The sequence below is a fragment of the Oncorhynchus tshawytscha genome, linkage group LG03, assembly GCF_018296145.1.
Source record: "Oncorhynchus tshawytscha isolate Ot180627B linkage group LG03, Otsh_v2.0, whole genome shotgun sequence".
In the NCBI taxonomy this organism is placed as follows: domain Eukaryota; kingdom Metazoa; phylum Chordata; class Actinopteri; order Salmoniformes; family Salmonidae; genus Oncorhynchus; species Oncorhynchus tshawytscha.
Genome location: NC_056431.1, coordinates 1,775,430 through 1,794,569, shown reverse-complemented (window position 1 = coordinate 1,794,569; position 19,140 = coordinate 1,775,430). Strand labels below are relative to the sequence as shown.

The window sequence follows — 19,140 nt, the reverse complement described above, 5'->3', positions numbered from 1 at the left end:
CTCTATCTCTACGGCTGTCTCTACGGCTGTCTCTACGGCTGTCTCTGCGACTGTCTCTGCGACTGTCTCTATCTCTACGGCTGTCTCTGCGACTGTCTCTGCGACTGTCTCTATCTCTACGACTGGCTCTACGACTGTCTCTATCTCTACGACTGGCTCTACGACTGTCACTACGACTGTCTCTGTCTCTACGACTGTCTCTATCTCCACGACTGTCTCTTTCTCTACAACTATCTCTACCTTTATCTCTATGACTGTCTCTCTCTTCGACTGTCTGTCTCTACGACTGTCTCTACGGCTATCTCTACCTCTGATTGTCTCTACAGCTGTCTCTACGACTGTCTCTACAACTGTCTCTGTCTCTACGACTGTCTCTGTCTCTACGACTGTCTCTACCTCTATCTCTATGACTGTCTCTACAGCTGTCTCAACGACTGTCTCTATCTCTACGATTGTCTCTAGCTCTGTCTCTACGACTGTCTCTAGCTCTGTCTCTACAGCTGTCTCTACAGCTGTCTCTACGACTGTCTCTACCTCTATCTCTACGACTGTCTCTACAGCTGTCTCTACGACTGTCTATGGCTGTCTCTACGGCGGTCTCTACGACTGTCTCTAGCTCTGTCTCTACAGCTGTCTCTACGCCTGTCTCTACGACTGTCTCTATCTCTACCTCTATCTCTACGACTGTCTCTACAGCTGTCTCTACAGCTGTTCTCTACGACTGTCTCTTTCTCTACGGCTGTCTCTTTCTCTGCGGCTGTCTCTTTCTCTGCGGCTGTCTCTTTCTCTGCAGCTGTCTCTTTCTCTGCGGCTGTCTCTTTCTCTGCGGCGGTCTCTTTCTCTGCGGTCTCTTTCTCTGCGGCGGTCTCTTTCTCTGCGGCGGTCTCGCTCTCTGCAACTGTCTCGCTCTCTCAACTGTCTCGCTCTCTGCAACTGTCTCGCTCTCTGCAACGGTCTCGCTCTCTGCAACGGTCTCCCTCTCTGCAACGGTCTCTACAACAGTCTCGCTCTCTGCAACGGTCTCTACAACAGTCTCGCTCTCTGCAACGGTCTCTACAACAGTCTCGCTCTCTGCAGCGGTCTCTACAACACAACAGTCTCGCTCTCTGCAACGGTCGGTCTCTGCTCTCTGTCTTTCTCTACGACGGTCTCTGTGTCTTTCTCTCTGTCTTTCTCTACGACTGTGTCTTTCTCTACGACTGTGTCTTTCTCTACGACTGTGTACGACTGTTTCTTTCTCTACGACTGTGTCTTTTCTATGACTGTGTCTTTCTCTACGACTGTCTGTGTCTTTCTCTACGACTGTGTCTTTCTCTACGACTGTCTGTGTCTTTCTCTACGACTGTCTCTTTCTCTACGACTGTCTCTGTCTCTACGACTGTCTCTGTCTCTACGACTGTCTCTGTCTCTACGACTGTCTCTGTCTCTACGACTGTCTGTCTCTTTCTCTACGACTGTATCTGTCTCTTTCTCTACGACGGTCTATGTCTCTTTTCTCTACGACGGTCTATGTCTCTTTCTCTACGACTGTCTCTGTCTCTTTCTCTACGACTGTCTCTGTCTCTACGACTGTCTCTGTCTCTACGACTGTCTCTGTCTCTACGACTGTCTCTGTCTCTACGACTGTCTCTATCTCTACGACGGTCTCTGTCTCTTTCTCTGGCTGTCTCTTTCTCTACGACTGTCTCTACGACTGTCTCTACGACTGTCTCTACGACTGTCTCTACAGCTGTCTCTACGACTGTCTCTACAGCTGTCTCTACGACTGTCTCTACAGCTGTCTCTACGACTGTCTCTACGACTGTCTCTACGACTGTCTCTACAGCTGTCTCTACGACTGTCTCTACAGCTGTCTCTACAGCTGTCTCTACAGCTGTCTCTACAGCTGTCTCTGTCTCTTTCTCTATGACTGTCTCTATGACTGTCTCTATGACTGTCTGTCTCTTTCTCTGCGACTGTCTCTGCGACTGTCTCTGCGACTGTCTCTATCTCTACGACTGGCTCTACGACTGTCTCTATCTCTACGGCTGTCTCTACGGCTGTCTCTACGGCTGTCTCTACGGCTGTCTCTGCGACTGTCTCTGCGACTGTCTCTATCTCTACGACTGGCTCTACGACTGTCTCTATCTCTACGACTGGCTCTACGACTGTCACTACGACTGTCTCTGTCTCTACGACTGTCTCTATCTCCACGACTGTCTCTACGACTGTCTCTGTCTCTACGACTGTCTCTTTCTCTACAACTATCTCTACCTTTATCTCTATGACTGTCTCTCTCTTCGACTGTCTGTCTCTACGACTGTCTCTACGGCTATCTCTACCTCTGATTGTCTCTACAGCTGTCTCTACGACTGTCTCTACAACTGTCTCTGTCTCTACGACTGTCTCTGTCTCTACGACTGTCTCTACCTCTATCTCTATGACTGTCTCTACAGCTGTCTCAACGACTGTCTCTATCTCTACGACTGTCTCTACCTCTATCTCTACGACTGTCTCTACAGCTGTCTCTACGACTGTCTAGCTCTACGATTGTCTCTACGACTGTTTCTACAGCTGTCTCTACGACTGTTTCTACGACTGTCTCTACGACTGTTTCTACGACTGTCTCTATGGCTGTCTCTACGGCGGTCTCTACGACTGTCTCTAGCTCTGTCTCTACAGCTGTCTCTACGCCTGTCTCTACGACTGTCTCTATCTCTACCTCTATCTCTACGACTGTCTCTACAGCTGTCTCTACAGCTGTTCTCTACGACAGTCTCTTTCTCTACGGCTGTCTCTTTCTCTACGGCTGTCTCTTTCTCTACGGCTGTCTCTTTCTCTGCGGCTGTCTCTTTCTCTGCGGCTGTCTCTTTCTCTGCGGCTGTCTCTTTCTCTGCGGCTGTCTCTTTCTCTGCGGCGGTCTCTTTCTCTGAGGCAGTCTCTTTCTCTGCGGCGGTCTCTTTCTCTACGGCTGTCTCTTTCTCTGCGGCTGTCTCTTTCTCTACGGCTGTCTCTTTCTCTGCGGCTGTCTCTTTCTCTACGGCAGTCTCTTTCTCTGCGGCTGTCTCTTTCTCTACGGCTGTCTCTTTCTCTGCGGCTGTCTCTTTCTCTGCGGCTGTCTCTTTCTCTGCGGCGGTCTCTTTCTGTGCGGCGGTCTCTTTCTCTGCGGCGGTCTCGCTCTCTGCAACGGTCTCCTCTCTGCAACTGTCTCGCTCTCTGCAACGGTCTCCTCTCTGCAACGGTCTCCCTCTCTGCAACGGTCTCCCTCTCTGCAACGGTCTCGCTCTCTGCAACGGTCTCGCTCTCTGCAACTCTCTGCAACGGTCTCCCTCTCTGCAACGGTCTCCCTCTCTGCAACGGTCTCTACAACAGTCTCGCTCTCTGCAACGGTCTCCCTCTCTGCAACGGTCTCCCTCTCTGCAACGGTCTCCCTCTCTGCAACAGTCTCCCTCTCTGCAACGGTTTCTACAACAGTCTCGCTCTCTGCAACGGTCTCTACAACAGTCTCGCTCTCTGCAACGGTCTCGCTCTCTGCAACGGTCTCGCTCTCTGCAACGGTCTCTACAACAGTCTCGCTCTCTGCAACGGTCTCTACAACAGTCTCGCTCTCTACAACGGTCTCGCTCTCTGCAACGGTCTCGCTCTCTGCAACGGTCTCTACAACAGTCTCGCTCTCTGCAACGGTCTCGCTCTCTGCAACGCTCTCTGCAACGGTCTCGCTCTCTACAACGGTCTCGCTCTCTGCAACGGTCTCGCTCTCTGCAACGGTCTCGCTCTCTGCAACGGTCTCGCTCTCTGCAACGGTCTCGCTCTCTGCAACGGTCTCGCTCTCTGCAACGGTCTCGCTCTCTGCAACGGTCTCGCTCTCTGCAACGGTCTCGCTCTCTGCAACGGTCTCGCTCTCTGCAACGGTCTCGCTCTCTGCAACGGTCTCGCTCTCTGCAACGGTCTCGCTATCCTGTCTTTTTCAAACAACAAACCGTGCTCTGAATGTACTTTTCAGGTGGCGATTCCCTTTAGTTGGGGACGAGCACTCACAAACACACACACGGGGATCTGAAGGACAGAGCAGTGACAGAGGGTCCATCAGGTACACTGTTATTGTACCAAGGTCACCCAGCACTCTGTGGTGGCATCCTCTTCTCTCCTGTGTCATTGTGTGTGTGTTTATCCACTCAAATTAACCAGCACTCTCCTGTGTGCGTGTGTCACAGGCCAACTTTTTCTCTCACTGAAATTAACTTAAACAGCCGTAAAGAGAGCACGGCAGGTAGGACACAGTTGCACGTGACACAGGAAGCTCCTAAAGTCTGTGCTGGGATTAATTAGTCACTTTATCTATGTTCCTCTCTCCCTGTTGGTGTCTATTTATTGAATTCAATTCTCTTTGGATATCTTGGTTCTGCAGACTGCTGAATGACATTGTAAATGAACAGAAAGTCTAACTTTGACTCTACAGTAAATTTGACACTACTGAAGTGTGCCGGTGAAAAGTGTCCCCTACCCACTCCAGTAGAGCGGTGTCACGGCAAAAAGCCCCCTTCCCCAATTCTGCTGTGCTAGAACAGTGTTGCATTAGACGCAACCTTCAAAATCCGCATTACCAGAGTGGTGTCACGCTGAAACAGCTCCCCCTGCTGCTCCGCCTTTCTTTCCCCCTCAATCTTCCACTATCTTCCTCTACTTACCTTTCAATGAAGACAACTTCTCCAAACACGAAGTCTGCTGTTGTTCCCCAGCCTCCTCTCTCATTCTCTTTCCTTCTCTCTCTTTCCCACTGTGTGAAGCCATTATAGACCTTCTACTCTCTCTAATTGATTTTCCCTTTCTCCTACTCTCCTCTTTTTCTCCCTCCCTCTCTCCCCTGCTGTGAACAGTCCATCGCGGTCATTTCAGGTTCCCCTCTCTGGTCTCTCACTTCTTTTGCGCTTTTTTCCAACTTTTTTTTCTTTTTCTATTCTGAATACCTTTTTGCCCCCTGCCCACCCTTCCGAACACACACACACTCGCTCACACACACACCGCTCGTCTACCTCTCTCTCCGAATTCCAGCACAACACTGAAGGACTAACTTTGACCAACTTCCTACTGTGATTAGATTTCTCTTTTTCGGCGAGCAGGTTTGGAATGTTTTCCGCCCAGGAAGATGGCTCCCTACCTCTAGTCACTGTGTTTATAAAATGGCGGCGCGGGGAAGGAGAGGTGGAGTCACGGAATGGTGTCTCTCTGCAGTTCTCTGTCTGGAGACACACATGCATGCTCACATCCACTCACACAGTGGGTCTCTCTCTGCAGTGCTTTCCTGAGATGCATGCGACCATGGCAGCCATTTTGGGGTAGAGCTGGCTGTGACCAATACAGAACAGTTATCTACAGCACGCATGTAGTCATTCACACAAATTTACCTAATCATGTACAACAGCAATACACAGATAATAACTTTGGTATTTCCACCATTTAGATGCATTTTGAGTAGTTAAAAAACGTTTTATTTCTCATTTTAACAATCTGCCATAAAGAACGTATGTTCAACTTAATATCTCAAGAGACCAAATAAAGTATCTGGGTTGACCATTTAATCTGAAATCAGACATAAATCCCCTTGTGACATGGGGAATGCAAGCTTGTTCTGTACCACAGGGAAGGGCAATTGAATGTAAGCTTCACAAAATAATGTAATTGTGAAAATGTGTCTTGCCTGTATATCTCTGGGTAACAGGGTTGATGTGTTGTGCTCCACCTGCTCAGTTTTCCACCACAAAACACCAGAAGGAGTAGAACCAGCTCACCTGCTTTTACACCAGGATTTTACTATTAATGTTCAATATCTCTATTTAAAAAGGAATAGTTTCACCAGCATCTTATTATAATATTAAAACGAGTTCAGTTCACGTACAGGATTGACCTTAAAATGAGGGACAGGTTTATTTATTTTTTTACCTTAAAATTAATCACTTAAATATTAATCTTAAGAAATGACTTTGTTAAAGCAACAAAATAACTAGGGCCTTACAATGATGGTGAAGACGTCAAAAGGGAGACGTCAAAATGCTGAATGTTGGTACTTTAGTCTTTGTTAAAGGTGATCTCTCGCTAAAATTCTAATTCAATATCTTTTCCATAACCAAAAATATTGTATTTTCAGCTGTTTGAAGCAGCAAAACAGAAAGTTAAAGATTCAAAGAAGTAACATAAGAACCTAGAACAGATCTACCGCTTTGTAGACTTGCTTTCAATGAGAGTGACAGAAATGCGAGTTACAGGTCTATGTGACTTTGGTCGGGTCATCCAAAAAGTGCCATATTGCAGCTTTAATATAAAGATCTGATTTATTGAGTTTTCTATGTGGACTATATTAATGGACACTTCAGTTAATATATCCGGCTTTTAATATTCAATATTTGTGCAGAATTTCTGCTTGAAATATCAAAGGGATGAAAAGGCACTCATCTCGCAGAACGATCTATTCATTATCAGTGAACAAAAAATTATATTACGTTTTTCAATTATTTGACGTATATATATATTTTTTTGTCATTGACGATTCAACATTTAATTGTTTATGCAGACTTTGAGTTCTTCTTGAAACAGCAGTATAGTTTGGTAAAATATTACGTTTATTAAACCGCTATAATCACGCAGAGTCATTTTAAAGTCAGCTATTGATGTAGGCATTAGGTCAATGCGTACATTTCAAAATCAGTTAATGCTCTTTAATTTATTCATTTAGTCTTTGAGTATGCACTTGTTTGTTGCCTTTGATGTAAATAGTTTGGTATGTTCTGTTGATTGTATTTGGAGAATTACCTGATAAAACCTCTGCTTTATTTGAGCTGTTTTTATCCACTCAATGTGGACATGAAAGATTGGATTAATAGAACCCTGCAACTTTTAGTTTATTGTTTTATAATTATTAACTAATGTTACAAAACAGAATAAGGAACAGAAGTGATGTGTTCTGTAACTTTCATAGTTTTGATACTTTGGACACAAAATGCCTTTTTCACATTTTCTTCTGCTTAAAGTTAGTACACACACACACACACACAGTGAGAGGCCCGACCACAGCATGTAATTTAATGCTTCGTTAACTCTTCCATAGTTATTTCTTCAGAATATGAGAGGTTTGTTAAGCCCCTCCCTCATCAACATGGAAGCCTCTTTGACTGGTAGTACAACCCTGACTATAGACATAACAGAATATAACACCTATAGATACCTTAGTCAAGCCCTAATAACACACACACACAGAGAAAATGATCTCCAAGCTAAGCATTCGATCAGTGAGCCATCTTGTGAAAAACATATCTTAGACATCAGGGTTCTGCTGATGTACACAATTCATTGTAGGAAAACAGTCAACTGGATAACAGTTTCATTACAACGATCTTTTCCACATTTTCTGCTATTTTCTTCCTAAACCTTTCCCTTGTTCTCTCCCTTCACTATCAGCCTTACTTTTCTACTTCTTTTTGCTCTTTCTGGTCTTGTAGCATTCTCTCCCACCTCTCTCTAACTCCCTCGTTCCTCCTCCCTCTCCCACCTCTCTCTCGCCCTCTTGCCCCTGTCCACCTTGCTTTGCCCTCCAGCACCCATCCACCCCTCTCTAACTCCCTCGTTCCTCCTCCCTCTCCCTCCAGTCCTCAATTATTTCCTTTTAGTCAGCCCCCCTGCTGAGAGACACCCAGACACAAACACCCCTCCCTCCTCCATCTCCCTCTTTCTCTCCCTCTCTCCACCTGACCTTCTTACAATCTTTCCTTCCCTCCCTGCTTTTCTCTGTCTGTTTTTCTCCCAGGTCTTTTCCACCTCCACCCTTTCACTTCATCTCCTATGTCCTCTTGTTTCTCTCTGTCATTCTGAATTTTGTTGCCTTCTTTCTTTTTCTCTTTTCCCTTTCTCTCTTATTCTTAATCTTTCTCTCTTATTCTTAATCTTTCTCTCTTATTCTTAATCTTTCTCTCTTATTCTTAATCTTTCTCTCTTATTCTTAATCTTTCTCTCTTATTCTTAATCTTTCTCTCTTATTCTTAATCTTTCTCTCTTATTCTTAATCTTTCTCTCTTATTCTTAATCTTTCTCTCTTATTCTTAATCTTCTTATTCTTAATCTTTTCTCTTATTTCTTAATCTTTTCTCTTATTCTTAATCTTTCTTCTTAATCTTAATCTTAATCTTTCTCTCTTATTCTTAATCTTTTCTCTTATTCTTAATCTTCTCTCTTATTCTTAATCTTTCTCTCTTATTCTTAATCTTTCTCTCTTATTCTTAATCTTTCTCTCTTATTCTTAATCTTTCTCTCTTATTCTTAATCTTTTTCTTATCTCTTATTCTTAATCTTTCTCTTATTCTTAATCTTTCTCTCTTATTCTTAATCTTATTCTTAATCTTTCTCTCTTATTCTTAATCTTTCTCTCTTATTCTTAATCTTTCTCTCTTATTCTTAATCTTATTCTTAATCTTTCTCTCTTATTCTTAATCTTTCTCTCTTATTCTTAATCTTTCTCTCTTATTCTTAATCTTTCTCTCTTAATCTTAATCTTTCTCTCTTATTCTTAATCTTTCTCTCTTATTCTTAATCTTTCTCTCTTATTCTTAATCTTTCTCTCTTATTCTTAATCTTTCTCTCTTATTCTTAAATCTTAATCTTTCTCTCTTATTCTTAATCTTTCTCTTATTCTTAATCTTAATCTTTCTTAATCTCTTATTCTTAATCTTTCTCTCTTATTCTTAATCTTTCTCTCTTATTCTTAATCTTTCTCTCTTATTCTTAATCTTTCTCTCTTATTCTTAATCTTTCTTCTTATTCTTAATCTTTCTCTCTTATTCTTAATCTTTCTCTCTTATTCTTAATCTTTCTCTCTTATTCTTAATCTTTCTCTCTTATTCTTAATCTTTCTTATTCTCTTATTCTTAATCTTTCTCTCTTATTCTTAATCTTTCTCTCTTATTCTTAATCTTTCTCTCTTATTCTTAATCTTTTCTCTTATTCTTAATCTTTCTCTCTTATTCTTAATCTTTCTCTCTTATTCTTAATCTTTCTCTCTTATTCTTAATCTTTCTCTCTTATTCTTAATCTTTCTCTCTTATTCTTAATCTTTCTCTCTTATTCTTAATCTTTCTCTCTTATTCTTAATCTTTCTCTCTTATTCTTAATCTTTTCTCTCTTATTCTTAATCTTTCTCTCTTATTCTTAATCTTTCTCTCTTATTCTTAATCTTTCTCTCTTATTCTTAATCTTTCTCTCTTATTCTTAATCTTTCTCTCTTATTCTTAATCTTTTCTCTTATTCTTAATCTTTTCTCTTATTCTTAATCTTTCTCTTATTCTTAATCTTTTCTTAATCTTTCTCTCTTATTCTTAATCTTTCTCTCTTATTCTTAATTCTTAATCTTTCTCTCTTATTCTTAATCTTTCTCTCTTATTCTTAATCTTTCTCTCTTATTCTTAATCTTATTCTTAATCTTAATCTTTCTCTCTTATTCTTAATCTTTCTTTCTTATTCTTAATCTTTCTCTCTTATTCTTAATCTTTCTCTCTTATTCTTAATCTTAATCTTAATCTTTCTCTCATTCTTAATCTTTCTCTCTTATTCTTAATCTTTCTCTCTTATTCTTAATCTTTCTCTCTTATTCTTAATCTTTCTCTCTTATTCTTAATCTTTCTTTCTTATTCTTAATCTTTCTCTCTTATTCTTAATCTTTCTCTCTTATTCTTAATCTTAATCTTAATCTTTCTCTCATTCTTAATCTTTCTCTCTTATTCTTAATCTTTCTCTCTTATTCTTAATCTTTCTCTCTTATTCTTAATCTTTCTCTCTTAATCTTAATCTTAATCTTTCTCTCATTCTTAATCTTTCTCTCTCATTCTTAATCTTTCTCTCTTATTCTTAATCTTTCTCTCTTATTCTTAATCTTTCTCTCTTATTCTTAATCTTTCTCTCTTAATCTTTCTTCTTATTCTTAATCTCTCTTATTCTTAATCTTTCTCTCTTATTCTTAATCTTTCTCTCTTATTCTTAATCTTTTCTCTTATTCTTAATCTTTCTCTCTTATTCTTAATCTTTTCTCTTATTCTTAATCTTTCTCTCTTAATCTTTCTCTCTTATTCTTAATCTTTCTCTCTTATTCTTAATCTTTCTCTCTTATTCTTAATCTTTCTCTCTTATTCTTAATCTTTCTCTCTTATTCTTAATCTTATTCTTAATCTTTCTCTCTTATTCTTAATCTTTCTCTCTTATTCTTAATCTTTCTCTCTTATTCTTAATCTTTCTTTCTTATTCTTAATCTTTCTCTCTTATTCTTAATCTTTCTCTCTTATTCTTAATCTTTCTCTCTTATTCTTAATCTTTCTCTCTTATTCTTAATCACTCTCTCTTATTCTTAATCTTTCTCTCTTATTCTTAATCTTTCTCTCTTATTCTTAATCTTTCTCTCTTATTCTTAATCTTTCTCTCTTATTCTTAATCTTTCTCTCTTATTCTTAATCTTTCTCTCTTATTCTTAATCTTTCTCTCTTATTCTTAATCTTATTCTTAATCTTAATCTTTCTCTCTTATTCTTAATCTTTCTCTCTTATTCTTAATCTTTCTCTCTTATTCTTAATCTTTCTCTCTTATTCTTAATCTTTCTCTCTTATTCTTAATCTTTCTCTCTTATTCTTAATCTTTCTCTCTTATTCTTAATCTTTCTCTCTTATTCTTAATCTTTCTCTCTTATTCTTAATCTTTCTCTCTTATTCTTAATCTTTCTCTCTTATTCTTAATCTTTCTCTCTTATTCTTAATCTTTCTCTCTTATTCTTAATCTTTCTCTCTTATTCTTAATCTTTCTCTCTTATTCTTAATCTTTCTCTCTTATTCTTAATCTTTCTCTCTTATTCTTAATCTTTCTCTCTTATTCTTAATCTCTTATTCTTAATCTTTCTCTTATTCTTAATCTTTCTTAATTCTTAATCTTTCTCTCTTATTCTTAATCTTTCTCTCTTATTCTTAATCTTTCTCTCTTATTCTTAATCTTTCTCTCTTATTTTTAATCACTCTCTCTTATTCTTAATCTTTCTCTCTTATTTTTAATCACTCTCTCTTATTCTTAATCTTTCTCTCTTATTTTTAATCACTCTCTCTTATTCTTAATCTTTCTCTCTTATTTTTAATCACTCTCTCTTATTCTTAATCTTATTCTTAATCTTTCTCTCTTATTTTTAATCACTCTCTCTCCTTTCTCCTTGCCTCGACATTATCTTCCTCCTGACTCACTTTCTTCGCTTGTTTTTCATTCAACCTTTAAGAAAATTTGCATTGGGGACATATTTTAGGGTTGCGCAGTCAGTAGTCATTTTTCATGGCATTTGGCTGTGAGTTATGGTAAATACCCTCCCCTAGTCATTTTTCTGTTTGTTTTTTTGTTTCAGGCAAGTAATGCTGTAGTTTGTGGGAAACTTGAAAATTACTTGAATAATGAACTTTATTTTTACGCCCTGCTCTCTCCCTCTCTTCCCCTCGCTTAGCAACCGTAGGGTCCAAGCAGGAGCAAGGTGAGACACACACACACACACACACACACACACACACGAGTGCAGTTGTGTGTGTGTGTGCGCGCGTTCATGTAGTATGCTACGCATGCACAGGATGTTCTTTGGTATTGATGAACTGCTAATTCTCTGGCTCTCTCACAGGTACTCCAGCTCTTCACAGTGATGTGTGTTCAATGAGGACAGTTCCTCTTTCTCTCCTCCTCCTCATCCCACTCTTGAACTTCCTCTCTATCTAACATCCCTCTATTCAAGCTGACCTCCTGAGTATCTACCATGCCCACTGTAGATGGCCTGCCTCACCCACTCAGTCCCTACTTTAAACTATCCACACCTCATAGGGAGGCCAAGTCTTCATTTCAGACCCTAAAATGACTGCAATAGGGTAGACTTCAACACTACACACACTCCAACTACACACACTCCAACACATCACCTGTTTTTTCTGGGGTGACACAAATCTTTCTCTTCTTGGTCTCCTCTTTTCTCTCTGTCCACTCTCTCCTCTCGTTCCCCCTCTTCCATCCCTCGCTCTTGACTAAGCTCCCTCTGAAACAGACTGACACTAATCTTTCTCTTCTTGGCCTCCCCTTTTCTCTCTGTCCACTCTCTCCTCTCGTTCCCCCTCTTCCATCCCTCGCTCCTGACTAAGCTCCCTCTGAAACAGACTGACACTAATCTACCATCAAAGCTCTCATTCTTCATTTCCCACCTTTATCCACTCCATCCTGTAGACTCCATCTGTGTCGTCTCTCTCTTCCCTCTCTCTCTCTCTGTCTCTGTGAGTGTGAACATAATGTGCCAGCTGAGCCAAAGTGGACCATCCAGACGTTGTTCTGTTGAATTACTACGGAGAGGATCAGACTTGGAGTTGACTGGCTGTCAGAGTTGACTGCCTCTGAACACAACCATGTTTTTGAGTTGACCTCATTGGATTTGAAAGTCATTGTTTTCTAGATGAAAAACAAACAAAACAATTGTATCCATTGTGGGACCAACTGTTAAACACAGTAACACCAAACGTTGATACAACTTAATTTAAAAAGTTAACCAGTGACGACACTGCCTAAACCAGGATATGCTGTGTGAGTGGAACCCTGGGAATGATGAACTAGAATATTGTGACTGTTCTGCTACGCCCTCTACTGGGATCATACTGGTTAGACTGGTCCAACTGTTCTGTAACACCTGACACTCTGGGATTGGAGAATAGACCCTGCTACTCTGTGGTCTTCATCTGACCATATCTGGAATTAACTGGACTGTGTCTGGTGGTTTACCTCTGTCTTAAAAGGCAATCAAAAGGAATTGTGGGAAACACACTGAGGGTACTTCCTCACTTCACCTCACACGCTCCGAACCACATCGGCTGATTGACAGATGCTCCTCACCAACCAGGTGTGCAGGTACAGTATTTAGACTGTCTGCTGAGCACTTAACCAGGCGAGGACCTCTACCAATGAGAAGAGGCCTAAAGCTGGTGTTTGTTTGAATAGAGGTTTTTGATTTAGTGTAGTAAAGATTCTGCTTTAGGTGTTTCAGTTAAATGTTGATGTTTTGTAGAGGTCCTGTAATGTTGGCATCCATTTTGATTATTTGAAACATCCTGAAAAAAATCAAAAATTTTACATGGCTGAACTTTTTTTATACAAATGTTTACAGGTCTAGATTTAGATTGCTTTTGTTTATAGTGCTATCAAGAATAACTAAAGCACTTTAGTACAGGTTACCCTGTATTTTTCTTTCAGTTATAAAACATATTTTTTTATCATCTTTTCCTTAAACAAATAGCATTAAAAAATGCCATTATATTATCAAAGCAATTTAAATGAATTAATTTTATTTTGATTGTTTCATATATTTTATCTGTTGGTTAGATATGACATTTTTGAATTTATTACTTCAATGCAATTTCATGTTCCAATCACAAAAGTAATATATCACTAAAGTTAATTTACAAATATGTTACAAATATCACCATCCTAGCAAACATGCATGTTTTCTTTTCAAAAGTGAAACTGAAATTATTCTTATTAATTTAATCCCACAAAAAATAGTGTATATTTAATTTATTTCATAATTCTGATTAGTTTCTTACCTTAATCCAACATCATTAATCATTCTTAAATACAGGCTTTTCTGGGCTGTAGTTTTTCCCACATTCTAATGTTGTCTTTGGTCACAGCATTTAGAAAACAATGTTTTCCTTGAGAATAAATATGTTGACTATTAGTTATTCCTGTAAGCACTTACTCAGAGAGATGAGTTTGTGGTATTACTTTACACACACTTTTGGATAACAATTAAATATTTTGTTCTAGTCTACGCAGGTTATTCAGGAATGTAATGACTATTCCAGGGGTTTAAACACTGATGTCTGGAACCTTGTTGTATAAAGCTGGTGCTCCCAGATTGAGTTTTTTTTGTTTTCACATTTTAGTGAAGTATGAAGCATCTTCTATGAAGAGCGAACTGCAAACAGCCCTTTTATACAAGGTGAGATGACAAAATAAAAGGTTTTTCGCGGTTGATTTGTCTTCCTTCTTGTTTCTTTGTTTTACTACAGGAAGTTCTATAATCAAGACTAATTTAGACAGTGTACACACACACACACACACACATACAAATGCACACCTTTATTTATGGAATACAAACATATGTTCAATGCACAGGAGTATGTTCGTTGTGAGACCTCTGAGGCTCCAGATGACCTTGTGGTTTGAAAGGCCATTGTAACCTGAGAAAACCTATGGCATATTGATCTGAGTTTATATTTGATGTACAGTCGGCAGAACCCCGATAAGACCAAGACATTGCATACTCCTGGGAGTACTCCTTCATACATCATAGCTGATACAGTATATGTACAGTAGTTATTTATATTCCTATCAAGACCGATATGCAACAATGAATCCAGTAATATCAGCATTTGTTTAAGATCCACTTCCATCTAAATAACCTGTATGTTTGTGCAGTTGGGCACGCCACGACCATTAGACCTGATGACGTGTTTCTGTACCTGAGCTTAGCTTGCTAATGTCGCCATGACATCACTTACAAGCGTGATCAGGGATTTCTGTTGGAGAAACCGTTTTTGCCTATCTTTGGCCTATATGTTTGAAAATACATTTATGTAGGTTTTAAATTATAGCCCCAGACATCCAATATCCCTGGATATGATGGCTAATGTCTCTTATTTTATGGTTTATAATCTCATCTGATTTGTATTTATTATGGATCCCCATTAGTTCCTTCCGAGGCAGCAGCTACTCTTCCTGGGGTCCAGCAACATTAATGCTGTTATATACAATCAAGCAATAAGGCCCAAGGAGGTGTAGTATATGGCCAATATACCACAGCTAAGGGCTGTTATTAGACACGACGCAATGCGGAGCCCTTAGCTGTGGTATATTGGACATATACCACAAACCAAAGAAGTGCCTTACTGATATTATAAACTGGTTACCAATGTAATTTTATAATTTTATTTTATTTCACCTTTATTTAACCAGGTAGGCAAGTTGAGAACAAGTTCTCATTTACAATTGCGACCTGGCCAAGATAAAGCAAAGCAGTTCGACACATACAACGACACAGTTACACATGGAGTAATACAAACATACAGTCAATAATACAGTATAAACAAGTCTATATACGATGTGGGTAAATGAGGTGAGATAAGGGAGGTAAAGGCAAAAAAAAGGCCATGGTGGCAAAGTAAATACAATATAGCAAATAAAACACTGGAATGGTAGATTTGCAATGGAAGAATGTGCAAAGTAAAAATAAAAATAATGGGGTGCAAAGGAGCAAAAATAAAATAAATACAGTAGGGAAAGAGGTAGTTGTTTGGGCTAAATTATAGGTGGGCTATGTACAGGTGCAGTAATCTGTGAGCTGCTCTGACAGTTGGTGCTTAAAGTTAGTGAGGAAGATAAGTGTTTCCAGTTTCAGAGATTTTTGTAGTTTGTTCCAGTCATTGGCAGCAGAGAACTGGAAGGAGAGGCGGCCAAAGAAAGAATTGGTTTTGGGGGTGACCAGAGAGATATTCCTGCTGGAGCGTGTGCTACAGGTGGGTGATGCTATGGTGACCAGCGAGCTGAGATAAGGGGGGACTTTACCTAGCAGGGTCTTGTAGATGACATGGAGCCAGTGGGTTTGGCGATGAGTATGAAGCGAGGGCCAGCCAACGAGAGCGTACAGGTCGCAATGGTGGGTAGTATATGGGGCTTTGGTGACAAAACAGATTGCACTGTGATAGACTGCATCCAATTTGTTGAGTAGGGTATTGGAGGCTATTTTGTAAATGACATCGCCGAAGTTGAGGATTGGTAGGATAGTCAGTTTTACAAGGGTATGTTTGGCAGCATGAGTGAAGGATGCTTTGTTGTGAAACTTTGGAATAGAGATGTTTGATGTGGGTCTGGAAGGAGACTTTACAGTCTAACCAGACACCCAGGTATTTGTAGTTGTCCACGTATTCTAAGTCAGAGCCGTCCAGAGCAGTGATGTTGGGCAGGTGCAGGCAGCGATCGGTTGAAGACCATGCATTTAGTTTTACTTGTATTTAAGAGCAATTGGAGGCCACGGAAGGAGAGTTGTATGGCATTGAAGCTTGCCTGGAGGATTGTTAACACAGTGTCCAAAGAAGGGCCAGAAGTATACAGAATGGTGTCGTCTGCGTAGAGGTGGATCAGAGACTCACCAGCAGCAAGAGCGACATCATTGATGTATACATAGAAGAGAGTCGGTCCAAGAATTGAACCCTGTGGCACCCCCATAGAGACTGCCAGAGGTCCGGACAGCAGACCCTCCGATTTGACACACTGAACTCTATCAGAGAAGTAGTTGGTGAACCAGGCGAGGCAATCATTTGAGAAACCAAGGCTGTCGTGTCTGCCGATGAGGATGTGGTGATTGACAGAGTCGAAAGCCTTGGCCAGATCAATGAATACTGCTGCACAGTAATGTTTCTTATCGATGGCGGTTAAGATATCGTTTAGGACCTTGAGCGTGGCTGAGGTGCACCCATGACCAGCTCTGAAACCAGATTGCATAGCAGAGAAGGTATGGTGAGATTCGAAATTGTCGGTAATCTGTTTGTTGACTTGGCTTTCGAAGACCTTAGAAAGGCATGGTAGGATAGATATAGGTCTGTAGCAGTTTGGGTCAAGAGTGTCCCCCCCTTTGAAGAGGGGGATGACCGCAGCTACTTTCCAATCTTTGGGAATCTCAGACGACACGAAAGAGAGGTTGAACAGGCTAGTAATAGGGGTTGCAACAATTTCGGCAGATAATTTTTAGAAAGAAAGGGTCCAGATTGTCTAGCCGGCTGATTTGTAGGGGTCCAGATTTTGCAGCTCTTTCAGAAAATTAGTAATTAGAGCAGTAAAAATACATATTTTTTTGTACCTATGGTATATGGTCTGATAGCCATGGTATATCATTACAAATAATACATGACATTACATTTTATAACACCCAATACATTTAGTGTGTTCCCTCAGGACACTGATGTCTGTCACAGATAATACATGCTCTTTAGGATTGGTTCTGGGTTTGACCATAATACATTATCTTTAGAACTGGTTCTGGGTTGACTATAATACATTATCTTTAGGACTGGTTCTGGGTTTGACTATAAAACATGATCTTTAGAACTGGTTCTGGGTTTGACTATAATACATGATCTTTAGGACTGGTTCTGGGTTTGACCATAATATATGATCTTTAGGTCTGGTTCTGGGTTTGACCATAATACATGATCTTTAGGTTAGGTTCTAGGTTTGACCTTCACTTATCTTCCCCTGGTGGCTCTTAAGGACCATAGCAGTTAGTATGGAGGACACTGGTTCAACACTTCATGATTGTAGTCAGTCTCATGGTGAAGCTGAAGGCAGTATCCTCCTTTAATGGAAAATGTTTTTCTCATAACATTTCATTTAAATGTTTATCTTCCAATGTTCCTGCCACCTTCAAACTCAGGCCAGACTCCTTTCTGATTTCAGAGAGCAGCTTGTCCACAGAACGCTGTTTCTCTTGTTCTATGTGTATCAAAAGACTCAGTCTTTGACGGCTAACACTAAGGACTGTGCCTGTCTTCTGGACTCGGTTTCCATCTACAGTTTGTAAGCGATTAAAGTCATACTGTATAAAAACAAATCAAGGCAGCTGTGATGGAAACAGGACGTTTCTGTGCAATTTTATAAATGCCAACAGATCATTTGTCCGACATGGAGGGATATTTTTGTGTCTGTAAAATTATTGATGTGAGAAATGGCGGAGGAAATGCCTTCATTCGCAAATATTGATATAACAACCATATTTGTAAGGACAGATGCTTGGAGACGAGAAGCAAGTACATGGAGTGAACATTTAATAAATAAATAGACATGAAAAAAGACAGCACAGCGTCTGTATATGAAAAACATAACGAAATGAATGCTAACTCTAGGATCAAACTGACGAGCAGACAGATATAGAGGGGCAATCAACAAAGTAATGGCATCCAGGTGAGTCCAATATTGCATAGATAAAATCAATAAAATGATTGCTGTAAGACGGTTGAATTTTCTTTCCTTTGCTACTTGTGCATTTTTCTGGTTTATTTGTCTTAATTTGTGTTTTCTTTGTTTTACTACAGGAAGTTCTAAATCAAGACAAATGTAAACAATATACAAACATTTCGTTGTGTTACAGAATTAGGATGATGTTACATTACTTTAATTTGACTGTGTTTACATATTTAAGGGAACAGCTTATTTGTAATATGTTAATGCTGACCGTTTTGACGCTGTAAACACAAATGCATAGGAAATGTATGTTAACCCATCAGTCTCAGCCCTGTCTAAGTCGGGGGAGAGGGTGTGTGTAGGAGGGGGTTCTACTAAGCTATATGGAATTGTTTTAAGAAGGTCATAATAAGGATCATTTTGCTGTTTTATTTGGAATTTTAAGACCCCTTGAATTGTCCCAAAAATGTATATTTAAAAAATGGATTTACAATTATTTTTGGCCTTATTAGCTTATACAAACACATTGAATAACAGATTCACTACATGGAATAACAGATTCACTACATGGAACAACAGAGTCCCAAAACCATATCAAAATGAAGTTTGTTATGAAGTGTCTCTCCTATGTCTGATAGAGAGTGGATAAGTTTGGCATTCTACACTCTACAATCTTAATATACACATGGCCAGAAGTATATGGACACCTCTTCAAATCAGTGGATTCGGCTATTTCAGGCACACCCATGGCTGACATGTTGTATAAAATTGAGCACACCGCCATGCATTCACAGTAGAATGTCCCATACTGAAGAGCTCAGTGACTTTCATCATGGCTCCGTCATAGGATACTACCTTTCCAACAAGTCAGTTTGGCAGGTGAACGCTACCTGCCCAATGCATAGTGCCAACTGTAAGATTTGGTGGAGGAGGAATAATGGTCTGGAGCTGTTTTTCATGGTTTGGGCTAGGCCTCTTAGTTCCAGTGAAGGGAAATCCTAACGATACAGCATACAATGACATTCTAGATGATTCTGTGGTTCCAACATTGTGGCAGCAGTTTGGGGAGAAGGCCCTTTCCTGGTTCAGCGTAACAATGCCCCGTGCACAAATTGAGGT

At 39.9% G+C, this 19,140-nt stretch overlaps 1 protein-coding gene across 2 annotated transcripts in view; it reads left to right on the top strand.

The window, feature by feature from the left end:
- The window catches only part of LOC112222490 (ephrin-A4-like), a 117,470-nt gene extending 103,432 nt beyond the window's left edge, over window positions 1-14,038 (top strand). For both annotated transcript variants that reach the window (XM_042307290.1, XM_042307286.1), the window contains 2 exons: window positions 11,486-11,512; window positions 11,654-14,038. In XM_042307290.1, the coding sequence (XP_042163224.1) occupies window positions 11,486-11,512; window positions 11,654-11,748 (122 nt within the window). In that variant the 3' untranslated portion in view covers window positions 11,749-14,038. The remainder of the gene's footprint in view (window positions 1-11,485; window positions 11,513-11,653) is intronic.
- Window positions 14,039-19,140: the final 5,102 nt, after the last annotated feature.